The sequence below is a fragment of the Myotis brandtii genome, unplaced genomic scaffold (genome assembly GCF_000412655.1).
Source record: "Myotis brandtii unplaced genomic scaffold, ASM41265v1 scaffold517, whole genome shotgun sequence".
NCBI classification, from domain to species: Eukaryota; Metazoa; Chordata; class Mammalia; order Chiroptera; family Vespertilionidae; genus Myotis; species Myotis brandtii.
This window is the reverse complement of record NW_005369706.1, coordinates 2,121,117-2,143,315: the sequence shown is the minus strand read 5'-3', so window position 1 is coordinate 2,143,315 and position 22,199 is coordinate 2,121,117. Positions and strand designations below refer to the sequence as shown.

The 22,199-nt window shown below is 56.8% G+C and overlaps 2 protein-coding genes across 3 annotated transcripts in view; one reads left to right on the top strand and one right to left on the bottom strand.

Moving 5' to 3' along the window:
- Positions 1-1,713: 1,713 nt before the first annotated feature.
- SLC48A1 (solute carrier family 48 (heme transporter), member 1) lies at positions 1,714-5,721 on the top strand. Of its 2 annotated transcripts, XM_014548608.1 has the most exons (4): positions 1,714-2,219; positions 2,934-3,296; positions 3,873-4,040; positions 4,543-5,721. In XM_014548608.1, exons 2-4 carry the CDS (start codon positions 3,209-3,211, stop codon positions 4,677-4,679), a joined length of 393 nt encoding a protein of 130 aa, XP_014404094.1. In that variant the 5' UTR covers positions 1,714-2,219; positions 2,934-3,208; the 3' UTR covers positions 4,680-5,721. The 2 variants fall into 2 exon arrangements, with proteins under 2 accessions (XP_014404094.1, XP_014404093.1); XM_014548607.1 differs by lacking the exon at positions 1,714-2,219 and having other exon boundaries at positions 2,524-3,296.
- A 1,021-nt stretch (positions 5,722-6,742) lies between these two features.
- HDAC7 (histone deacetylase 7) overlaps positions 6,743-22,199 on the bottom strand; it is a 29,757-nt gene continuing 14,300 nt past the window's right edge. The window contains 19 exon segments of the mRNA XM_014548606.1: positions 6,743-7,823; positions 7,976-8,114; positions 9,232-9,316; positions 9,637-9,770; positions 11,092-11,210; positions 12,620-12,717; positions 12,937-13,056; positions 14,098-14,185; positions 14,319-14,374; positions 15,519-15,626; positions 16,867-16,916; positions 17,173-17,293; positions 17,455-17,588; positions 19,416-19,635; positions 20,762-20,932; positions 21,150-21,346; positions 21,530-21,710; positions 21,848-21,958; positions 22,122-22,199. Coding sequence (XP_014404092.1) covers positions 7,778-7,823; positions 7,976-8,114; positions 9,232-9,316; positions 9,637-9,770; positions 11,092-11,210; positions 12,620-12,717; positions 12,937-13,056; positions 14,098-14,185; positions 14,319-14,374; positions 15,519-15,626; positions 16,867-16,916; positions 17,173-17,293; positions 17,455-17,588; positions 19,416-19,635; positions 20,762-20,932; positions 21,150-21,346; positions 21,530-21,710; positions 21,848-21,958; positions 22,122-22,199 — 2,256 coding nt within the window. The 3' untranslated portion in view covers positions 6,743-7,777.

Genomic DNA, 22,199 nt, shown 5'->3' with positions numbered 1-22,199 from the left:
TTTCTCCTGGTTCTCTTGCAGTTTTTTTCCTGTTTCTTGCCAGCCTTCTGCTTTCCCCTCAGAAAGGTGGTATCTTCAGGCCAGGCGCTGTGGTTGTACTGATAAGACCTGAGATGGGGGCTGTTTGGGGGTGAGGAGGGAGGGCCGTCCCTGGGATCAGAGCTGGGTGTGCTGGGAGTCTGGCCTGGTGTAGTGAGCCCAGGCTGTGTGACCTTGGGCCCATCAATGCCTTCTGGGCCTCAGTTTCCTCGTCTGTAAGGAGTGGGGGGAGATGCCAGTGAAGGAGATGATCTTAGAGACACCCTACCCACCCCCATCCTCCAACCCTCTCCTCCCACCCCTCTACCCACCCCCCACACGCTTTTCAGGCCTGTAATGTTGCAATTTGTGTCCTCTCTCATTCATCTCACAGCTGCCTGTTGGAGAGCCATGAACTAGGCCAGTGATGGCGAACCTATGACACGCGTGTCAGAGGTGACACGCGAACTCATTTTTTTGGTTGATTTTTCTTTGTTAAATGGCATTTAAATATATAAAATAAATATCAAAAATATAAGTCTTTGTTTTACTATGGTTGCAAATATCAAAAAATTTCTATATATGACACGGCACCAGAGTTAAGTTAGGGTTTTTCAAAATGCTGACACGCCGAGCTCAAAAGGTTCGCCATCACTGAACTAGGCCCTCTAGCTTATGCTCCAGGGAGTCCTGGGGCTTCCCTCTGACCCCAACTCTGCCCTGTCCGTCCCTGCAGGCTTCCCTCTGAGGCAGGCCAGCTGTGGAGTTGGGCACCAGGGCAGCGATCAGCGGGAGCAAGGTCCTGGTGCCTCCCTGACAGTCTGGCCTTGGACATCCAGGCGGTGGCCATGGAAGAGCCATAGCTGCTTGGCGGTGGTGTGGTGGGGCAAGGGAGGGCTTGCCTGGCCAGGGCTACCCACGTGCCCTCTCCACCCTGAGTGGGTTCTGAGAGGCTGTCGCCAGTCAGACTCCTTCCTCTTTTCGGGGTGATGCATCAGCGAATTTACTGACTTGTGAACACCCCACTTCTGACTTGGCATTTTCTAGCTCAGAAACTGCCGAGTCACCAGAGGGCAGCCCTAGTGTGTGCCTTCTTCCTGGGTAGCAGGCAGTGGCCAGTGGGGTGCTGGTTTCTGGGACAGGGTGAGCCTGGGGCCCTGGGGCCAGCGGGAAGAGCGTTCATGGGTGGAGACCCGCTCTCTCCCATCCTGGTGGTGCCGGGAAGAAGCTTGGAGGAAAGGCAGCTGCAGAAGGAAGCTTTGCTGTGGGAACCCTGGGGAAACACGCACACTCTTACTCTTCATCTAGCAGACAAGGAAAGAGGAAAAGAATAGAAAAGTTGCCCCAGGAGTCCAAATGGCTCTGTGTTCTTCCCAGGGGAGCTCTGAGTGAGAGGAGCTCTGGGCCTTGCTTTTCCCTGAGAGAAGCAGGGTTTCTGTTCCTGGAAGCAGGTTGGGTGGAGTGAGGGGTGAGGTCTGGCATGGACATGCGTGTGGGTGGGCCTGGGGACCTGTCCGTTCTGCCTGGATTGTGCAGACCAGGCTCCTGGAGCCCACAGTGTCCTAGAGGGAGTGGGGCTGAGGGACAGTTGCCTCCTGTCGAGGGGCCAGTGGGGGCTCCTGCTCCTTCACGGAGCACCTTTGGGTGGAGTTGGTGAGGGAGGTCCTTCTTCCACAGAGAGTGGTGAGAGCTGGGGTAGGTGAGACCGGGCCTGCTTCCAGGCTTGGCTGCTGTTTGGAGGTGAGCCCTGTGTGCAGGGGAAGGGAGAGGTGGGGAAGGTTGTGCCTGCTAATTAACAAAGACCTGGGACCTGGAACACACAAGATAGCCATCTGCCTTTTCCTCCTGCTCAGCCCTTTTGGCACGTGGGTATATGTAGGGGGTGGGTGTTTTGGGGGCTAAGAGAGGGCATTTCTAGAGGCCTGTATTTCAGCATCTCCTAACCCAGAAATTGCTGAGTCACAGAGGCATGGCTCTGACCTTATTTTTCTCCTGAGCTAGCTTCCAGAATCTTTGAGTGGCAGAGGATCTGAGAGCTCAGCTACCCCAGCCACTCCATGGCATGTTAAAGAGACAGAGGGCAACGGGGCTGGCCCAGACTGGTGCCATTCTGACTGTTCCTCAAACGTACTCAGTGACAAGCCTCTTTCTTGGGCCCTTTAAGAAGCCATTGGCTCTCCAAATGAACACCTAGGATGCATGTGAGAAGATAGGCAAAGACTCTGGGAAGGGTGGCTGGCACACAACCCAGATCACAGAAGATGTGAGCTGACGCCGTGGGGTTGCTACTCTGTCCACCCCTGGCCTGCTCCCACTTCCTGCCTTGGCCATGGAGAGATGCTTGTTCAGACTCATCCTGATCTCAGAGGTGGAGGGACCCATGTTCCAGGCCCCACAGTCCTCTTGGAAGGTTGGGGTGGGCAGGGGCAGAGCTGGGAGAGTGTGGGTGAAACGGCGGGAGGGGAAGCTGCAGCGTTGGCAGGGCTGCACCTCACTAGGGTGGAACTGGAGTCTCCAAGTTTCCATGCTGGCGGGACCTTTGGGCTTATCCATCCTTAGATATGAAACACTAAGGCTCTGAGAGGTCATGAGGGAGTGCCATGGAGTATGGCCCCAGGCTTCCTGGCTGGCAGTCTCATGGTTTTCATCCCTTACCAGGCTGCCTAAATTGTGGCAACTTCTGGGTTGGTGACCAGAGCATAGCTCTGTGATGATGCTCCCCTCTGCCTTGTTTTCCCTAATTTAAAAAACGTTTTTATGAAATATTTTGGGCAACTGAAAAAGGGTGGATAATTTCATAAACACTCTTACACTTACCACCCAGCCTAAGAATTAAAATATCATAGATTCAGTCAAAGCACTTTTCCCACCCCCACCTCCTTATCAACTTCCTTTTCTTCTCTTTCTTGCCACAGATAACCAACCACTTTCCCCAACTAGATGTCCATCCTTCCGGTGCATGTGTGCACAGATCTCTTGACTCCTAGGACCCCCGGCCTGTGCGGCCACACCTGCCAGGCTTGCAGCTGGCTCTGCCTCTTTCCTCATTCCTTGCAGGGACCCTGCAGGCCCGCTCCGGACCCTTGCCAATGGAGTTGATATTTGTTCCACTCTTTAGGCTGTGCGGCAGGCACAGCCTGGCACAGAGGGCACTCGTATTGGCTGAGCAGCAGCTGGCATTGTAGGGGAAATGCCCAGCCTGGCCCAGAGGGCGGACCCAGGAAAGGCTGAGGGCATCAGGCCTGCCCTTTGCAGCAAACTGGAGGGAGTGACGGGGGGTATGGCCATGAGCAAGGTCTTGAAAGCCCTGCGGGCTGGGTGGAGGAACATCAGGGTGGGAGGACCGCTTCCCACATCTGTGGCCCTCAGGCTGGGCCCCTTTACACTCTTAAAAAGTAGTGAAACCCCAAGAAAATTTTATGTGGGTTATATCTGTATGTGCCATATTAGAAATTATAACTGAGAACATTTGTAAGCATTTAAAATATTAAAAATCACATTGAATTAGCACAAGTAATATCTGTGTAAGGAAACAGTCATGTTTTCCAAAACAAATAGGGAGAATGGCATGGTTTTATATTTTTGCCGATCTCGACTGTGTGACTGAAGAGATTCCCTTATCTGCTCTTGCAATCAGGCCCTCGTGATATCACAGGCCCTGTAGCCTCCAAAAACTCCATTCCAGAGTCATGAGACTGTAAAGACCAACACTCTGTATTTCAGCATTTCCTAACCCAGAAATAGGTCTGGCCTAGGGGTCCTAAAAGTCCCTGGAGGACCCGGGGTCACTGGCTGGAGGCTGGGAGGAGAGGGTGATGGCAGTGTCTGTCCCTCTGACCAAGTCTGTCCCACAGGTGTGCTGGCACTGTGGGTCCTGGTGACGCACATAATGTACATGCAGGATTACTGGAGGACCTGGCTCAAGGGGCTGCGTGGCTTCTTCTTCGTGGGCGTCCTCTTCTCAGCCGTCTCCATTGCCACCTTCTGCAACTTCCTTGTGCTGGCCATCACCCGACACCAGAGTGAGGGCCAGTGCTGGGGGGGCGGGGGGGAGGGGACTGGAGGGCGGCGCTTACATCCAAGGGACTGGCCAGATCACTTAACCTCCTGTGTCTCAGTTTTCTCACTGTTAGAGTGGGTTGAATGAGAGTAGCCATACCCTGGGGTTGGAAGGGTTCAGTGAAATGTGTGGGAAGTGCTGAGCACATGTAGTAGGATGGCAGTGCCCCCTGGTGGCTGCAACCAGCAAGAAGCCAAAGGCCCTTGTCCCTGACCCTAGGGAATCTGATGTTCAGGCAGGTTCAAGCGGGTTGGAAGTGGCCGAGGGTAAAAGTGACAAAAGCAAAAGATGCCACACCTGTGAATGGCCAGCCCTGACCTTCCCTCATCCCACTGCCTGCAAACCCTGAAGGCTGGTTCAGCCTCTATTGGAGGTTGGAGAGGGCGGCCCCAGCCTTGTGGGATGGGGGCTGGGGAAGAGGGCAAGGCCCTCTAGAGTCACAGTCGGGCTCCTCTCCCTTGCAGGCCTCAAAGACCCCAACAGCTACTACCTGTCCTGCGTTTGGAGCTTCATTGCCTTCAAGTGGGCCTTCCTGCTCAGCCTCTACGCCCACCGCTACCGGGCTGACTTTGCCGACATCAGCATCCTCAGCGATTTCTGACCCAGGGGGTGAGATCTCTGCACCCTGGGGTCCTCAGGACCTGGACTCAGCTTCTGAGACATCAGGTGGGACTGTCCCACCCCTGGGGTACCCCAGCACCGTGGCAGGAAATACACAACAGGAAGACTTTGGTCTCCCAGGACACTGTCCCCATCCACTTTGGGGGAGACCTGGGGGTGGTGGAAAGGGGTCCTGCTCTGTTGCTCCTCATTAGCCTGGCTGGAGGGAAGCTTTTCAAATAGATCTATTTTCTTAGCACTCAGTGAGGAAGCTTTGTAAGGGCCAAGGCAACAGTTGAGGGGCAAAGAGGCCTTGACCCATGCCTGGGGGCAGGTGATCTGGTCCCTGCTGCCCCAGGGACTTTCCCTCAGACCAGGGTGGAAACCTGGGAAGGGAAGGTCAAGTAAGGGGTCTCCAGTAGAGACCTCACCCCAAACCCCAGCATCCCATCCTGTTGTTCCCCCAAGGTCTTGGGCAGAGAGTTCAGTGTCCCTGTCCCACCCTGAGCTGGCCTCCCGAGCGTGCTGGTCAGTCATCTCCGTCACCACCCAAGTCCTCCCTCTTACACGCACCACACACCTCAGAGCAGGACTCCCCACATGAGGCCAGACTAAGGATCTTGGGGAAGGTGCTCCTGCCCCCAGAAGGGCTTGAGTAGGGGGCAGCATGGTGTAGGCCGGAAGGACCCCAGATCTGTGCCTACACACCTGCAGCCCTGCATTTCCACTCGGCCTGCTCACACCTGCCCCTGGTTACACCCAGAACACCCCCTGCTATGAGATGCCCCCCCGCCCCCCGCAACTCCTGCCCCTCACCTAGAGCTTATATCTTTTTTTTACCTCCCTCTTGAAGGATAAACCTGCTCTCTGCCCATACACTGGCCCAAGGGCTCCCCTGACTCGGGAGGGAAGAGGCTACTGATATGTGTGTCTTTTTATGTTAGGTTGCCATTTTGCACGGTCTACCCCTTTCCCTCCTCAGCTCTTTGCCTTATCTGTGTTACTGTCACTTAAGCAGAAATACAGCAACTGTTTGTATCAGACAGCCTCTGGTTGTTTCTTGGGGGGATTGTGAGAGCAGTGGGTGGGAGGGCTGGTGGTGCTGGGTCTCTAGTTGTCTCGTAAAGCCATTTCCTTAGCTCACAATGTGCCCTGGCGGGCAGGGGAGGGGTTGGTGTCTCAGGGGCTGGAGACCCTCTCCCTCTGGTCCCCTTGGCAGGGGGGAACCCACCGGCTTGACTCCCCTCCTCTGGCTCTCGGCACACCCTGGCCGGGGTGAGGATGCCCATGGACACAGCCTCAGCCAGGACAGATGGGGTTTAGTGTCTGTCACCCAAGAAGCAGGACAGATGGGAAGGGGATAGATCCTCTTCCCTTCATACTCTCCCAGGCTGTGAGGGCTTGGGGCCAGGTCTGAGGTCATGAGGCTCTCCTCCCGCAGGCTGGACAAGCCTGGCCCACTCAGAGCCAGAGAGACAGGCGCTGGCAGCCCTGGCACCATCATCTTGGCATGCACTGAGCTTGTCCAGGCCTGTGGCCTCACCTCTTCTCTCTTTGAGGCTCAGTATACGCTTAAGAAGTCATGGTGCATTAGAGCAGGAACCATAAAGTGTCTATTTCTGGAGCCTTTAACTGGGAAACAGAGGCCCCTAGAGGTGACATGACACAACTGACCTCCCAGCTGGGACTGGAACCAGGTAAGTCTGATTCACGACTCTTTGGGGAGGCCTTAGTGAGCAGGGTCTGAGCAGCTATATACCTGCCCGCCCCCCCTCCACCCCACAGTGGGCCCTCTGTCTATGGACTCAGCCCAAAGCTGCCACCTCCTTACTACCCCAGGTGGGGCAGGCAGGGGCAGCTGGAGTGTTCAGAATGGATTCTTCCTGCAGGGCAGCTCCACAAGGGGCAAGGAGCTGGGGGGGAGCTGGTCCCTTCTTCTCCACAGCGAACAGACGCACGCTGTGCTGTGGAGCTGTGTGCCCCCTGCACACCCCATCCCCTGTCATGTGCACCTTTAAAGCAAATAAAACATTTATTGTTCAGATTTTTTTCCATTTTTTTCTCTTTTTTACAAAAACATGCATACATACACAGGGTATGGTTGTCCGAGGGAAGACATGTACGCACACGCACACACGCACACACACACTCTCGCACACATTCGCACACACATACTATCCTTCTTGGCCCCAGAAGCCTTGACTTTGCCAGTCTGCCTCCCCTCCCCCATGTCTTGCATCTACTCTCCCACCCCCTTCCCCCTCAGCCAAGCTAGTCCTATGTGGGGCAGGAGTTGGAGCTGGGGTGGGAGACACCCCAGAAAGAGAACACTCCTGGAGGGGGCAGTGACCGAGGGATCCCTGGGGGTCACACTGTGCTTCTGAGGGGAGATGAGGGTTTGGCACCATTGGATCAGGAAGCACGGAACTCCAAGAGCACCCTTCTCCTCCACCAGGGCACTGAGATGGTCGGCACCAGAGGAGGCCTAATGATGACTGCTCTCGAGGGAGCTTTGTCTCACTGCCCGGTGGTGGTGCGGGGTTGGGGTGGCTTCCATAGTCATTTGAGTAAACAGGCAAGAGGAGGGACTCCCCCTGCACTCAGGGATATAGGACCCCTTGGCTCCTCCTATCTGTCTCCCTCCCCCCCACTCCAGCCCTCAGAGCCTAGGAAGGGCTACCCTGGCTGAGGCCAAGTTCACATTTCTGTGTGGAGCCTGGGGCTGTGTGCAAAGTCCAGGGTCTACAGCGCCAAGAATAGTGGTTATGGGTGGGCCTGACTGAGCCAGTCCTCCGTGCAGTCCTGAGGAATGGGGGCCCAGTAGGGCCTGGACCCCACATGGGCAGACTCTGTTTTTAGGAGAGCCCTACAGGGGGTTGGCCGGCTGCCCTGCCTGCCTCCTCAGGGTCCTCTTTGGTCCCTATCCTAGACCCAGGGGCCTTTTCAGTCTCCTTGGAGTGACTGTCAAGGGACTGTTCTCTGGCCACAACTACCTGCCCAGAGGACCTCTGAAAACCCCAGGAGCAGGTACTATTGCCAGAGGTAAGAAGAGAACCAGGTCGGAAGGGCAGGATGGGCCGGCAGAATTATTCCAAAGCCTTAGAGATTCATAGGTTCTTCCTCCTCCACCAGCTGCTCTGAGGGCCTGGGGGAGGATAAGCATGGGGTTGCTGGGGGGCCAGGGGCTGCAGAGAGGGCCTCAGCCCACCTTCCCAAGAAGGCTGGGCTGGAATCTGGGATCCTTAGGTTGGAAGGGCTCAAGAGGTGGCGAGGCTGCCGGCCGGGGGTCGGTATTACCTCTCTTCAGCCAGGATGCCAACGGAGAGGGATGCCAGTGCAGTCACTGCCTCCACTTCTTCTGCGTCAGCTCCTGGCACCCTGGGCACCCAGGATTCTGGACAGGAGGCCAGGCGCTGCATGCAGCCCCAGTATTTACCTGGGACAAGAAGCCTAGTCAGAGAGGGTTGGGGAAAGCAAGTCCTCCCGCCTGCCTCCCCACACATCCTAGACCGGTACGGAGACCGAACATCTCAGGCCAGGGTCCAAGAGTAGCGGCCGTATCCTCAATCTGCGGTCAGTTCTCTCACCTGCCTCTACCTCAAGACACAACCTTCCTCGACTTGGCCCCCACAGCCCTGACAAAGTGAGCAGAGCATTCAGCATGGCTGTGAGGTGGCCTCATAGGTGCCCAAGCCATTCTCCCCCGCCTTTGGCTGAAAGGTCGCCTCTAGCCTATTCCCACAGGTGCATGGTTCCTAAGGGCATCAGCCCCAAGCAATGGTCAGCCCAGAACACAGGACAGGAGCAGATGGTCAGTCCAGCAATGGTCAGCCCAGGACCCAGCACGGGGAGAGCTGACTGTCATCACGGGGTGGCCACCTAGCTACTCACCCGCCCCGGGCTCCCACATGGACGTGCCCACCCTGCCTACTCTTGTGAGAAGTCAGGTCCAGGGAACACGCCCAGAGCGAGGGCTCTGTACAAAGTTCCCGCAACACCTTTATGTTCCCTGCGTGCCCTTACTGAGCCCAGATGCAAGGAAACCTAATTTGTTCCTTTTTTGTATCCCTAGCCTAGATCATGGGTATTTACACAAAATGCTCCATAGATACTGAGTTGAAATGGAAATTTTAAAGTGCTTTCCAAATGTGGGATTATCTTAAGACCCAGCCCCCCAAACAGGCAGAGCGTCCGAGGCCCTTGTGGCCAGGACTGAGGGTTGAGGTGGGAACCAGCACTGTTAACAAACGAGCCTGAGTGTAGCTGTTCACTGGCCCTGGCCTGGGGCTGTGGTGGAGATCGGAGCTCAGCCCTGCCTTGAGGAGGCAGGCCACTGTCTGGTGGTCCCTGCGGGGCCCGTGTGGAGGCTCTGAGGGTATCCGCTCTTGGGGTGGCTGCCCCACCATCCGGCTGAGGTAACTGATAGGAAGCCCATTCCTGACCAGCCCCAAGGTCCCTAGCCTGGCTGGCAGTGGAAGCTCTGGTGACTGGGAACAGCACCCCTGAGGTTCTCCCAAGTCTAGGGTCAGTGGGTGTCCTCTCTCTACACTCACTGTGCACCCGGATCACAGCTTCCAGAGAACGGATGGCGTTGAGGTTGGGTTTCTGTTTCCAGCCTTTTTCTGCGAGGGGATCCACCTACGGAAGAAAATAGTACATCAACCACCAGTCTTGGGGACCCATAGCCCAGGTCTCCCCCACACCAAGGGCCCTGGCTTTCTGGTTTCTGGGCACAGATAGGCATGTGCCTCTGGCTCCGCCTAGGGCAGGAGGTTCTGGCTCCAGACCTTACCTGGGGAAGAGGCATCCGCTCTGTCCCTCTTATTCCAGGCCTGGCCATCCCCGCCCTATCTGTGGGCCCTCAGGGATGCACCCCATTTGTCTGCTCTTTGGGGGCAGTCCTGCGCGAATGCTGGGCTCCTGTTCCCACAGAGGCATGGATGAGGGGAGCAGCTCACCTTGTTGCCCAGAAGAGCAGCCACACAGGCCTCGGAGGCGTCACAGATGGCTGTGAGGTCATGGCCGCCCTCCAAGGCCAGCACCACTGCACCTCCAGCCAAGCTCATCAGCTGCTGCGTCATGTACCCAAAACCTAGATATTTGAGGAAAGGGGAGGGAAGGGAGGGAGAGGGGTGGAGGAGAGGTGGACCCTCTCCACGTATTATATCCCTGCTTGCTTCTTCCCTTATACATAACTAGAGGCCCCGTGAACATTTGTGCACTAGGGGGGCCGAAGGGGGTCCCTCAGCCTAGACTGCGCAAGCGGACATCCCCTGAGGGGGTCCTTAGTGCTGCCTCGGAGGCTAGAGAGGCTCCCACCACCGCCTCTGCGCTCGCCAGCTGTGAGCCCAGCTTCTGGCTGAGCAGCACTCCCCCTGTGGAAGCACACTGACCACCAGGGGGCAGCTCCTGCATTGAGCATCTGCCCCCTGGTGGTTAGTGTGCACCATAGCGACTGGTCGATCCACAGTTTGGTCGATTTGTATATTAGGGTTTTATTATATAGGACTAGAGCCCCCGTGCACGGATTCGTGCACTGGTGGGGTCCCTTGGCCTGGCCTGCGCCCTCTTGCAATCTGGGACCCCTCGGGGGATGTTGGACTACCAGCTTCGGCCCAATCCCCACAGGCCAGGCTGAGGGACCCCACTGGTACACAAATCCATGCACCAGGCCTCTAGTATGCATATAAGATCTTTGGTTAATCTCTTCCTGCCCTCCCCCCTTCCCTCTTCCCTCTGAGATTCATCAGTCTGTTCCATGTCTCCATGCCTGTGCATTGAGCATCTGCCCCCTGGTGGTCAGTGCACATCATAGCTACAGGTCGAATAGTCATTTAGGCTTTTATATATATAGATGATGCAGATGCAAAACTCTACCATCCCAAGCGCTTTCACATGGAGTCCCATGTGAAACCTATTAGTATGCCTCACTCAGGGCTCAGAGAAGTTAAGGTCCTTGCACAAGGGTTCACAGCTAGTAAACGGCAGGGTTAGGACTTGAACCGGAGGCATCGACTCCAGCGACATCTTTTTCACCGAGTCTCACCATCTTTTCTTTCTGTCCTGCAGGCCCCGTGGCCCAGCAGGTGAGCGGGCTCCCTCGATTCTGAGAACACTGCTCCTCCTATCCTCCCTCCAAAGAAGCTGCAAGCCCATCCTGGGAATGACACACTTAGGGCGGGGGAGTCCTATGGCTGAGCTTCCTGTGTCCCCAGGGTGTGACTTAGCCAAGCTTTCCATGGTGAATGGAGCTGGTCGTGAGAAAGGGCCCTGGGCTATGCTAGGCTAGGAGAACCCAGGGAATCCCAGGGCCAGCTGTCATACCTCAGTCCTCACACTCACAGTCCTGGCCCGACACAGCCGCCTTCCCCTCCCAGTCTAGCCCTCATTCCCCTAGGTTGGGCCCTCCTTACATTTTGCGGAAACATGGTAGCCACCCAGTGGGGCTGGGTGACCCTCGGCAGCATCAAACCCAGCCGACACCAAGACCAGGTCCGGAGAGAACTCTCTGGCAATGGGCATCACGACTATCCTGTGAGGGTGCAAGAAGGAGGGCTCACCACACTGTAGCCTTGCTGGGCAGAGGCCAAGGGCCCCCACTGGTGCCAGCCCTCTCTACCACCTTTACTGTGGGGCACCCTGCTGTTAGGACTCCAAGATACTCAGTCTCCCAGAAGGATTAATGGATCCCTCTGACTTCCTTCTTTTTTTTTAAATCCTCACCTGAGGATATTTTTCCCATTGATTCTTAAGAGAGTGGGAGGGGGAGAGAGGGAGAAAGAAACATCAACATGAGAGACACATCAATTGGTTGCCTCCCGCCCACTTGAGCCCCAACAGGGGGCGAGGTCAAACCTGCAACTGAGTTATGTGCCGTTGACCAAGAATCAAACCTGCAACCCTTTGGTCAATGGGCCAACACTCTAACCACTGAGAAAAACCGGCCAGGGCCCCTCTCACTTCTTTGACCTTAGCTTCTGCACAGGGATGTGCCATTACCCTGACAGAGCCTAAGGGCTCAGCCACCAAGTGTGCTCAACTGGAACAAGGCAGGAAGGAGCCAAGAAGGGGGTACCAGAGGGGATGAAAGAAGAGTATGTGTGTGTGTCTATGGAGTGCAGTGGTCAGAGCCACAAAAAAGGTACAGGTCACTTAAGCCTCAGGGACTAGAAATACTCGGTACTTAGTTGCCACCACACCTCGCCACTCACCACCTAAGGGCTGACTAGGGTGACTAGACTCTGAGATCCTGGGCTACCCAGATGTACTCTCTCCTCCTCAGCCCCTGCCAACCCCCACAGCTGCCTCCCTCCATCCCTGTCCCACCTCTAGGGTCCATTTTGGTGTCTTTCAAAGCCCTGGGCTATGGGCAGGGCTTTTACAGAATTAGCTCCCATGGAAAATATCTCCAGGAAAGTATTTGGAGACCTACTTCCAGATTTCCTTTTCCCAAATGGCGTGGTGGAGCCCCAGAAAGAAATATATAAAGGCTCTTGAACAGAACCCAAAGCTGCTCTTCTAGAATGGCTTTTCCTAAGCAACTCCCCCAATATGGACATCATCTTTCTCTGCAATTTAAGTTTCTCACCTTCTGCACAAAGCCCACCTCCTCCAGGCAGCTTTCTTGGACTGAATGTCTGCTCTGCTCACTCCACCTGCCTGTCTCCCAGCACTCAGTTCAACATTGGCTCTTGGTAACAAGTGCCTTTACAAAGTACCCTTTGACTATTTCATTCTATTTCCTGTCTTCACATTGGAACTGGAGGCTACGAGAGGCCAGTATAACAGTGCCCTTGCTTTTGTTTGCCTTGGGCTGGCTTATAATGTCTGGTGATTGAATGAGGATAGGCTGACAAACCAACTGATTGCCTCCAACCTGGTGCTGCTGGGAAAAAGGGCAGGAAAGGGTGGCCTGGATGGGCTAGGCCTCAGAGCACTTACCTGAAAGCAGCCAGGTACTCAGGATCCCCCATTGGGGGATCCAGACCTCCGGCCCAGGCCACGTTAACGTTGAAGCCCTCACCGCTGCCAGCTCCCACCTGGAAAACAGGACGCAAGAGAGACATGAGGAGAGCAGAGTCCCAGGAGAGCAATGCCAGACCAGCTCATATACCCTCTTCACTTTCAGACGGAGAAACAGGATCAGAGAGGCTAAACAATCTATTCAGGATCACACAGCTACTTGTAACAGAGGCAGAGTAAGGGTCACGGGGGGAGAGTCAATGGGGCCGGAAGAGGTAGACCCGACACGTGGTTACCTCCTCCACGGCCCCACTGCCCGGGAAGAAGTTGCCATCGTCATGGCGATGCAGGGAGATGTAGAGCACACTGGGGTCCTCGTAGAAGGTGTGCTGGGTGCCATTGCCATGATGAACATCCTGTGGGAGATGGGCAGTGGATTAGAGAGATGGAGACCGGAGCAGGTTGGAAGGGTTTTGAGGTTAGTGACCAGTTTGAGGGTCAGGACCCTAGACGGGGTGAGGAAACTGGAGTTCCTAGAGCCAAACTGATGAGTGGCCCCAAGTAATCCATGGGCCCTCTCTGAGCCTCAGTCTCTGCATGTATGCAGAGATGTGTATATAACATGCTGAATGGGGGTGCCTACAAGACCCTGAAGGGGAGGAAGCATGCCAAGGGCAGACCTGACCGTGAGAGAGTGTGTGGGAGTGGATTAGTGGAGGAGAGGGAAGAGTCCAGGATGATACATCAGAAAATCTCACTACTGTGTCTTGTCCAAGGTCATGGAATGATGCAGGTGATGAGAAGCAAGCTCAAGTACAGAGGGGCAGGTACGTGAGGCCCACGGCCATCCATCCTAGGGAAAGCTGTGGCTCTGCAGTCGGTAGCTCACAGGACCATGCATGGGTGCACGTGTGGAAAGCTCCTCTACTGTCCTCAGCTTCTGTACAGGCATGTCCCAATCACAGGTGTCAGCGCAGAGTGGGGCAGCTTATACTCAGATGCACGTACGCTAGCACTAACCAACGGGTTTCAAATCCGGCTCAGGACAGACTAGGTGCGTGGCTGTGTGCAAGTTACTTAACCTCTCTGTGCCCACTTCCTTTGTCTGAAAACCAGGTTACAGTCAGGAATAAATATGTCACATGTAAAACCCATCCGTGTCTGGATGTGATTAGTGGAATGTTATCTGCTGTTACTATTATTGTCACTATCTATAGGGGAAATGCAGAAATTAAAGCCGCAGAAAGAAGCCAACAGAGGCCAAAAGACAGCACTCAAATGGTTCCTTCCTCCCATTGTGGGAGTCTGTTATGGCTGAAGGCCTTCTCCCACCTTTTATACAAGGGGGAAACGGAGGCTCGGGAGGCCAGTGTAGAACTAGGACATGAAGCCACATTTCCTGACGCCAGGCTCAGAACTCTTTCCACAGGGCTCTGGGCTGAAGGGGCTGGACATACCCAGTCCACAATGAGGATCCGGCCGGCCTTGCCCTGTTGCTGCAGCTGCCGGCAGGCGATGGCCACGGAGTTGAAGAAGCAGAAGCCCCTGGGAGGAGAAAAGAGAAGTCCTGACAGCCCATCCTTCCTGCGCCTCCACCTGTCCGGCCTCCCGTCTCTACCCTCCTGGCCTGGTCCAGCCCCAAAAGGCTCATCCCACCTAGGCCTTCCCCAGACCTTACATGGCTGTGGAACGGTCCGCATGGTGTCCTGGGGGCCGAACCACAGCAAAACCGTTCTGGAAATGGAAAGAATGCTTATCAACCGAAGGGCCAGCCCTCTGACCCCATCTCCATAAACATGCCCACAGCCCCAGCTCCTCCCAGGACCAGGATGGGTCTGAAGTGCCCGGTACTCAGCCCCCAGGCTTGGCATCCTCTGCTTTCAGGCTGGATGCGAGCAGAGAAACCCCCGCCTGGTGTGGCCTGGCTGTTAGCACTTCGTAATAACAGCTGTTCGTTGGGCCAAAACTACGTGCCTGGCACTGTGCTAAGCTCTTTATAAACACTGGATCTCATCCTCATAACATCTCCATGAGATAAACATTATTATTAGCTCTAGTTTACAGACAGGAGAAATCTGAAGTTTAGGTGGGTTAAGCAATTTGTGCAAAGTTGCCTGGTTGTCAATGGTGGAGCCAGAATTCTAAACCCAGTTCTGTGCCCTTAACTGCAAAGGCCCACCAAAGGGCTTTGACACTGAGGACACCGTGACCACCTTGGGCTGAGCTCCTAAACAACGGGGTGGGGGGACCTCAGGACAAGCCCCTGTAAGGTGTCCAGCCCAGGTACCAACCCAGTCTATAAAACTTCAGCATTGCAGGGGGAGCCCGGCCGGTGTGGCTCAGTGGTTGAGCATCAACCTATAAATCAGGAGGTCTTGGTTCAATTCCCGGTTAGGGCACGTGCCTGGGTTGCAGGCTCGATCCCCAGTAGGGGGCATGCAGGAGCAGTCGATCAATGTTTCATTGATGTTTCTATATCTCTATCCCTCTCCCTTCCTCTCTCTAAAAATCAATTTTAAAAAAACCCCAAAAAACTTCAACACTGCAAAGAAACAATCTGCCAATGCACAGAGGTCCAGAGACTCCTGCAAATTGCCTACAGTCACACATTGGGTCTATGTTAAATGATCCTGGGTGATCATGACCTGTGTCTCTTAGAGACCAAAGGCCCAGGGTCACAGTGGTGGACTCCCCACCAAGTAACATGAACCTACGGTTCAAATCTCATTTTGGTCCCCAGAGCTCTTGATTCCCCTTCCAAAACCCTGTGGTGCTATCCAAGAGAAATGAGATGTTGGGGCCCTGGGTCTGGGCCCCTGGCTGCCTCATTCTGTTCCCTCCTTCCGTGGCTTGCCCACCTTCAACCCAGATGTCTTACCTTGAGCTCGCGGGAAGCCACTTTGAAGGCCAGATCGGTTACGCTGCCGGCGGCCCAGCGGGCTGCATTGGAGGAGTGCAGCTCGTTCCAGATGGTGTCAGTATCCACCTGTGGGGGCCAGAGTCAGGGCCCGCATCATCCAAGGCTTCCCACGGGAGCCAGGGCCCTTGGGTGGTGCCCACCCCATGGCCAGGACCCCAGGGGCAGGGAGCTGGGCAGACAGTGCTGCCTCCCCAGTGCCCCACCGCCCAAAGGCAAGGCCTCCTGTATCCCCCAGTCCCAGCATGACGTCTCCTTCCCAGCTTCAGTCACATCACCAGCCCGTATGTGGCCAGCACTGCGCTGGCGGCATGGCGCCTGCCTCCCCGGTCAGAGGAGGGGGCATGGCGTTACCTGGGCGGGACTTGGGGTTTGGGCCTGGAGGGGGTTTTAAGCCCCAGCTGGCTCTGCTCAGGCCCTGCGGGACGTCGGAGCTCGAGGGGCCGTCTGCACCACTGTCTTCCACTCAGGGCCCCTAGCCCAGGCTGGGAGGCCCCCCAAACCCAGTCCCTGGGCCTCAAGGCTAGGGAGGGGCCGGGGGGCATGATGGGGAGATGGGAAGGGCGAGGCGAACCAAGAGAGGCGAGGAAGGCAGAGAGAGTCTCAAGAGGCTGGAGAAAGAGAGAGAGACAGAGAGAGAGGGAGAGGAGGGAGGAGAAAACAGAAGCAAAAACAGTTGGAAAAATCAGAAAGTGGTAAGAAATGGGAAGTTGTGAATAGGGCGCTGACTGGCTCCCAACAGTCCCCCCAGCTAAGCTCCCATTTCCCTCCAAACCAGGCCTCCATCCCCTGCCTCCACACACCGGCGGGCAACCACTGTGGGGACCTTTCAGGCAAGGCGGGCACTGCTAGGGAGGCCGGAAGCCCCCCAAGCAGTGTGAGGAGGGAGGGAGGAAAGTGGGGAGTGGGAGGGAAGTGCCTGAGTCCCCAAGGACACTGGAGGCACCCACAGTCCCAGCCCAGGCAGCCCCGACTCTGCCTGGGGGCTCACTCCGGTGAGTGGCCAGGCCCGACCCCTGGGGTCTTATGAAGGGATGACCTTGGCCCTGCTCTCATAGCCTCACTCGGCATTTACCAAGCACCTTCTAAGTGTGAGGCACAGGCTCCACACTTAGGAGATACTGGTGGGCTGAGGACACACCTATCCAGAAGGCGCTTCTAGGCAGCAGAGGGGCATTATGGGAAAGTCTCTGGCCCGCCGGGTCTGGCAGAACCACAAGAACAAGCAGGCAGGGTGGGGCCTGGGGGCATGGAAAGGAGACCTGAGAGCCCGCGGCAATGCCTGCTCGAGAACCCCGGGCACACTTACCCCAACTCCACCACAGGGCAGCATCACAAAGATCCGCTGTGCCAGGAGCCCTGTGGAGAGAGGCCCGGTGTGTGTGAGCTGAACCCTCGCAGCTTCTGGCCTGGCCAGGACACAGGGAGGCCCTGGAAAGAGGGCCAGGGTGGGTGCACAGGCGAGGGGATGGGCAGCAGAGGGGCCAGGGGAGGCGTGGGGATGTCAAGGATGCTGGGGGGACAGGCTGGCAGAGCTGGGACAGGAGAGATTTGGGACGGGTAGGCAAGGTGAGCCAGCGGAGGTACGAGGGTCCCAGACCCCACTGGCCCCTACCTGCCAGCTTCCCGTTGTCCAGTTTGAGGCGGCTGAGCGGGTTGGTGCCGTAGAGGTGCACGTGCCGCTCGGAGTGCACCGACTGTAGCTCCTCCAGGGAGGCCTTCCGGCCTCGGAGACACTGAGGAAGGGCCCACGGAGCTCCTGAGGCCCTGCTTGCCCCCTTCCCTGCCATACCACCACCCGCCTCCTCCTTCATCTCATGCTGGCTCTAGGCCCTCGGCCCCTTCCCTTCCATTACTCTTACCTCCCCGATTCCACAGCGCCCACCCACCTCCTCACCTCACACTGGCCTCGGAGCCCCCGCTCCTGCAGCCGGGACCAGATGCTCTGGATGCGGCCCGCGTGCTCCGGGTGCCTGCTGTTGTCTCCACAGGAGCACTGGTGCTTCAGCATGACCGAGTCATACACCAGCCCTGGGGGGCGCAGGGGTCAGAGCCAGGACCGCAGGGAGTCCCCAGTGCGCCCCCCCACACACACACATGGAACCAGGCTTGGCACACACACCCCACACCCCATCCTACACCTTGGCCCTTCCCACGAATTCACACTCCCGGCTGCTTACCCAGGCAGCCTCACCACCTCACATGCACACCAACGCAGCCCCACCTTCCTTCCTGACACACCGATCCTCCTCACATGGCCACTACCTTTCCACGACATCAAGAACTCAGAGCCTAACAAAGGGAGGCCCGATGTTGGGGTCTCACACTGGATGTCTTGACTCGAATAGGAGCCAGAGGAGAAAGAATTCCACAGAAACTCCAAAACTGGGAGCTGGGAAGCCCAGAGCAACACGGGGCCATGTGACAAGACAGATGCGGTTTTGGGGGGTGTCTGTTTCAGCTTGATCAGCGAACACCTAGGAAGGCCCTGTGCACTGCCAGTGGGACCGTCCCTTTCAGCAAGTCTAGGATGTCAGGGTCTTCAGAATTCTCACACCACTGGACCCAGGGATGCCACTCCCTGAGACTGACCCAGGGATGAATGAAGGTTTAGGTACGAGGAAATTCAAATGAGGAAAAACAAGTAACCGTCTAACTGCCCAACCAGTAAGAAATCTATATAATAAAAGCCTAAGCGACCATATGGCGGAACGACCAGGACGACTGGTTACTATGATGCCCACTGACCACTAGGAGGCAGATGCTCAATGCAGGAGCTGCCCTCTGGTGGTCAGTGCGCTCCCACAGGGGGGAGTGCCGCTCAGCCAGAAGCTGGGCTCACAGCTGGCGAGGACAGCGGCAGTGGTGGGAGCCTCTCCCACCTCCACGGCAGCACTAAGGAGCAGCGAGCCCAGCGGTAAGGAGCAGCGAGCAGGCTGGAGGTAAGGAGCGAGGGGGGTCCTGGACTGAAAGAGGGTGCAGGCCAAGCTGAGGGACACCCCCCACCCCGTGCACTAAATAAAAATAAAGTACTATGATGGAACACTATAAAAACCTCATTTCTGAAGATTGATTATATCACAAAGTGTTTGTAATATGTTAACTGAATAAAGCGGGGTACTGTGTCTGTGGTACATGTGGTGTTGTGTGTGGTGTGTGTACAGACGACCAGGACAAGGACAGAATCGAGCAGTGTTTAAGAGTGGCCACCTCTGGGTGGGGGGATACTGAATGCTGATTTTTATGCTTTTTCTGCATTTTTCAAAACTTCTAAAATGCCTTTTTAAAAAATAAAGTATTTTTTATTGATTTCAGAGAGGAAGGGAAAGGGACAGATAGAAACATCAATGATGAGAGAGAACCATTGATTGGCTGCCTCCTGCATGCCCCCCACTGGGGACCGAGCCTGCAACCCAGGCATGTGCCCTGACCGGGAATCAAAGTGTGACCTCCTGGTTCATAGGTCGATGCTCAACCACTGAGCCATGCCGGCCGGGCAAAACTTCTAAAATGCTTTTGAGCTCTTTCTCCAAGCAGAGCAAAAACAATAGATGTCATTTTTGAAAGGCCTGAACTAGCTGTCAGGAGCTCCTGACAATTCTTAGCCCGTTCTGACTGCCAGCTTGCTATTTGGCCACAAGCTTGTCACCTTAGATTTCCTGAGCCTGGTCTTCTCGTGTGTAAAACGAGAACCACCACCTATCCCCCTGCTTCACAGACGCTGTGTGGGTCTCACGAGACCAAGAAAGTGTGCTGTGGCCTCGTCCTGAGTGGTACTGTGACGCAGACATGGACCCGTGCCCCAGCCTCTGTGTGTCCCAAGCCCTTCCTTCTGCCCCACTCTCATCCAGGGCTTACCTGTGGTGAAGGGCAGGGTCCTGGCGGGGGCCTCTGAGCTGGGCAGGACACGGGCCTGGTTGGGGGGCTCTGGCGTTGGCAGCGAGGCAGGTGCAGCTGGGGATGACTGAGTCCTAGACAGCAGCCGGTGACCGCCCTGGGCCGGGGAGAGCAGCACAGGGTCCCCAGTGCCTACCCGCGGCAGCCGTCCGGCCAGTCGCTGCTGCTCCCAGAGGAACACCTGCGGGACACAGCGGCCTCAGTCTCCAGGTTCTCAGGATCCTGCTCCCTGTGCTTCTGCCCAACGTCTCGGAAACCTCCAAACAGGCCCCTTTCCTGGTGTGATTCCAGGGGTGAGGCCTCTAGTCTTGCCTCCCAGCCAAGCTCCAGCCTTTGACTCTAAGCTCCCTACTCCCACTAGCCCCCAGAGGTCTGCACCTCAGACTGACCGGCCCATCCCCCGAGCTCCCTGGGCCCTCGGGACTCCAAAGCCAGAACCCAGGTGAGGGATCTCAGGGACATGGACCGTGCACCTGCCCGAGGACATGGGGACCTGCGTGAGCCACTGCTACCACATCTGATGGGCCCACTCTTATAGATGAAGGAAATCCTAACCCCTGGTACTTTGGAATGTGGCCTTCACTGGAGACAGGGTCTTTACAGAGGTAACCAAGGTAACGTGAGGCCATTAGAGCGAGCCTTAAACCACGACTCCTGTCCGTATAAAGAGGAGGAATGGGGATACAGACATGGACGGAAGGAACACAATGTGAAGACACAGGAAGAAGACAGTCGCCTACGAGCCGAGGAGAGAACTGGAGCAGCTCCTTCCCTCACATCTCTCAGAAGGACCCAATCCTGCCAACCTGGATTTCAGACTTTTAGCCTTCAGAACAGAGGCAATGCACTGCTGCTGCTTCAGCTGCCCAGTGTGTAGTACTTGCGACAGCAGCTCTAGCAAATGCTTACCCCGTGGCTTGATCACACGGTGGGAGTGCTGGTTAGCGCGCTTGAGCCTGGCTCTGCCCCACTTCCTGCCCTAGCCACCTTCCTGGAAACGGTACAACTGGTCCCGGGGAGAAGTACTAGGGGAGGCATGTGTATGGCTCCATCAAAGGCTGGTCCCACTGCTGGACAAGGGACATGCTTCACCCGGAGCCTGGCAGGCTGCTGGAGTGCACGTGTAAGTGAAAGTGTGCCTGCGTGCATATATGCACCGCGTGCGCATGTGTGTGTGTGGATCTGGCAGACATCGTGGGTCTCAGGGCTGTTCCCTGCACTGATATCCTATCTCCCTCCCTTCCGTCTATGCCAGGCCCCCGCGTTAACTGACTACACCTCTGAGGGGCACTCGGGCACTGCCATACCTGCTGGTGCTGCTGGAGAACAGGGCCTCTGGCTTCATGCTGCCCCGAGCTCGACCCCCTGCATGCCAGGCTGTCATCCCCCGGGGGCCCCACTCCCCCACCATCCGTCTCCAGGTCCTCAGCCGAGGGTATCTGCCGTAGTCGGGGCTTCTCACTCGGCTTGGCTGACCTCTGAGGAGGGAAGATGCCCGCTGAGAAGCCATGCTGGAGTGTGGAGTGGGGGGTGGGACATGGTGGGCTGGGTGGCCATTGATTTGGCTGGGCTGCCATTGGCCAAGTAGCTCTCGGCCCTCCAGATCCCTGCCCTTCCAAATCCTCCCTTCTTCTTTCAGCCCCCGTGGGCCCAGTGAAGCAACCCCTACCACCTCCCCTACCCAGTTCCCCTCACCTTGATCAGCTGGACGTGAGGGTTGAGCCGCTCCAGGCGGGGCTGCAGGGGGCCCAGTGATGGGGGGGCGGTGGCGCTTGGGGGCAAAGGCTCTGAGCGGGTCCGGCTCAGCGGCCAATGGAGGCCTGACCCAGAGAGCCGCTCGGTGGTCAGTAAGGACTGGGCAAAGTGGAAGGGCAGGGGCCCAAACCCGGGCACTGGAAAGAACGTGGGGGGTGGCATCAGGGGGGAACCATGGAGAAGAATGGAAAGAAGCAGGGCATGGGTGGGGGGCAGAGACTCAGCAGGGAGATGCACAGAAAGATGGGGCAGCGGAGGGGGTCAGCCCTTACCAGGGTGCAGGGATCCAGCCCCTCCCCTGGGGAAGCAGCAGGACTCACCAGTCAGCAGGGGGGTGTGAGAGACTGAGGGATCCAGGAGGAGAATGGGCTGCAGACGAGAGGGCATGGTGCCCCCAGCCTCAGACTCCAGGCCATGGGGCAGGAAGAGGGGAGCATGGGGGCTCCCTAGGACTGGCCCCCGAGGGCCCAGAGTTGGATGGATCCTGCGGTCACCATCAGCCTGGGGGAGAGGCGGGAGGAGTCACAGGGGAGCAGGCTCCAGCAGAGAGAACAGTGAAGGCGATGGGTGAGGCAGCAGGAGAAGGGATAAAGGAAGCTGGGGAGCTTGGCATGGGGGAGGGCGCCTCAGCCACTCACCCTGGCAGGGGCGGGTAGCCCCAGTGTGATTGCGGGCAGCAAGGACACTGTCGGCAAGGCGAACGGGGCCAGAGAGGTCTCCTGCCTCCGCAGCCGCTGGCCCAAGAGCGCCTGCCATGGGGAGCAGGGCAGGGGTCACTGGTCCCAGACCTCCACCCCTGGGCACGCCTTCCCCAGAACACCCAGCCCCAGCAGCCCAGCAGCCCCAGGGCCCCTGCTGAGAGGAAGACAGAGCCTCAGAACTGCCCCGAGAGTCCACCCAGCAGGGCCTTACCTCCGAGCCCAGGATGGGGTTGGGGCCGTGCTCGCTGTCATTGGGAGAGCTGCACCCTGACGCGGGTGTGCTGCTACT

What these genes read in the sequence shown, in the direction of transcription:
- SLC48A1 (XM_014548608.1), top strand. Translation starts at nt 3,209, where the DNA reads ATGCCCAGCCTGGCCCAGAGGGCGGACCCAGGAAAGGCTGAGGGCATC. An exon ending in ACTGGAGGGAGTGACGGGGG is followed by an intron (nt 3,297 to 3,872) that starts GTATGGCCATGA and finishes TCTGTCCCACAG; the next exon opens with GTGTGCTGGCACTGTGGGTC. An exon ending in GGCCATCACCCGACACCAGA is followed by an intron (nt 4,041 to 4,542) that starts GTGAGGGCCAGT and finishes TCTCCCTTGCAG; the next exon opens with GCCTCAAAGACCCCAACAGC.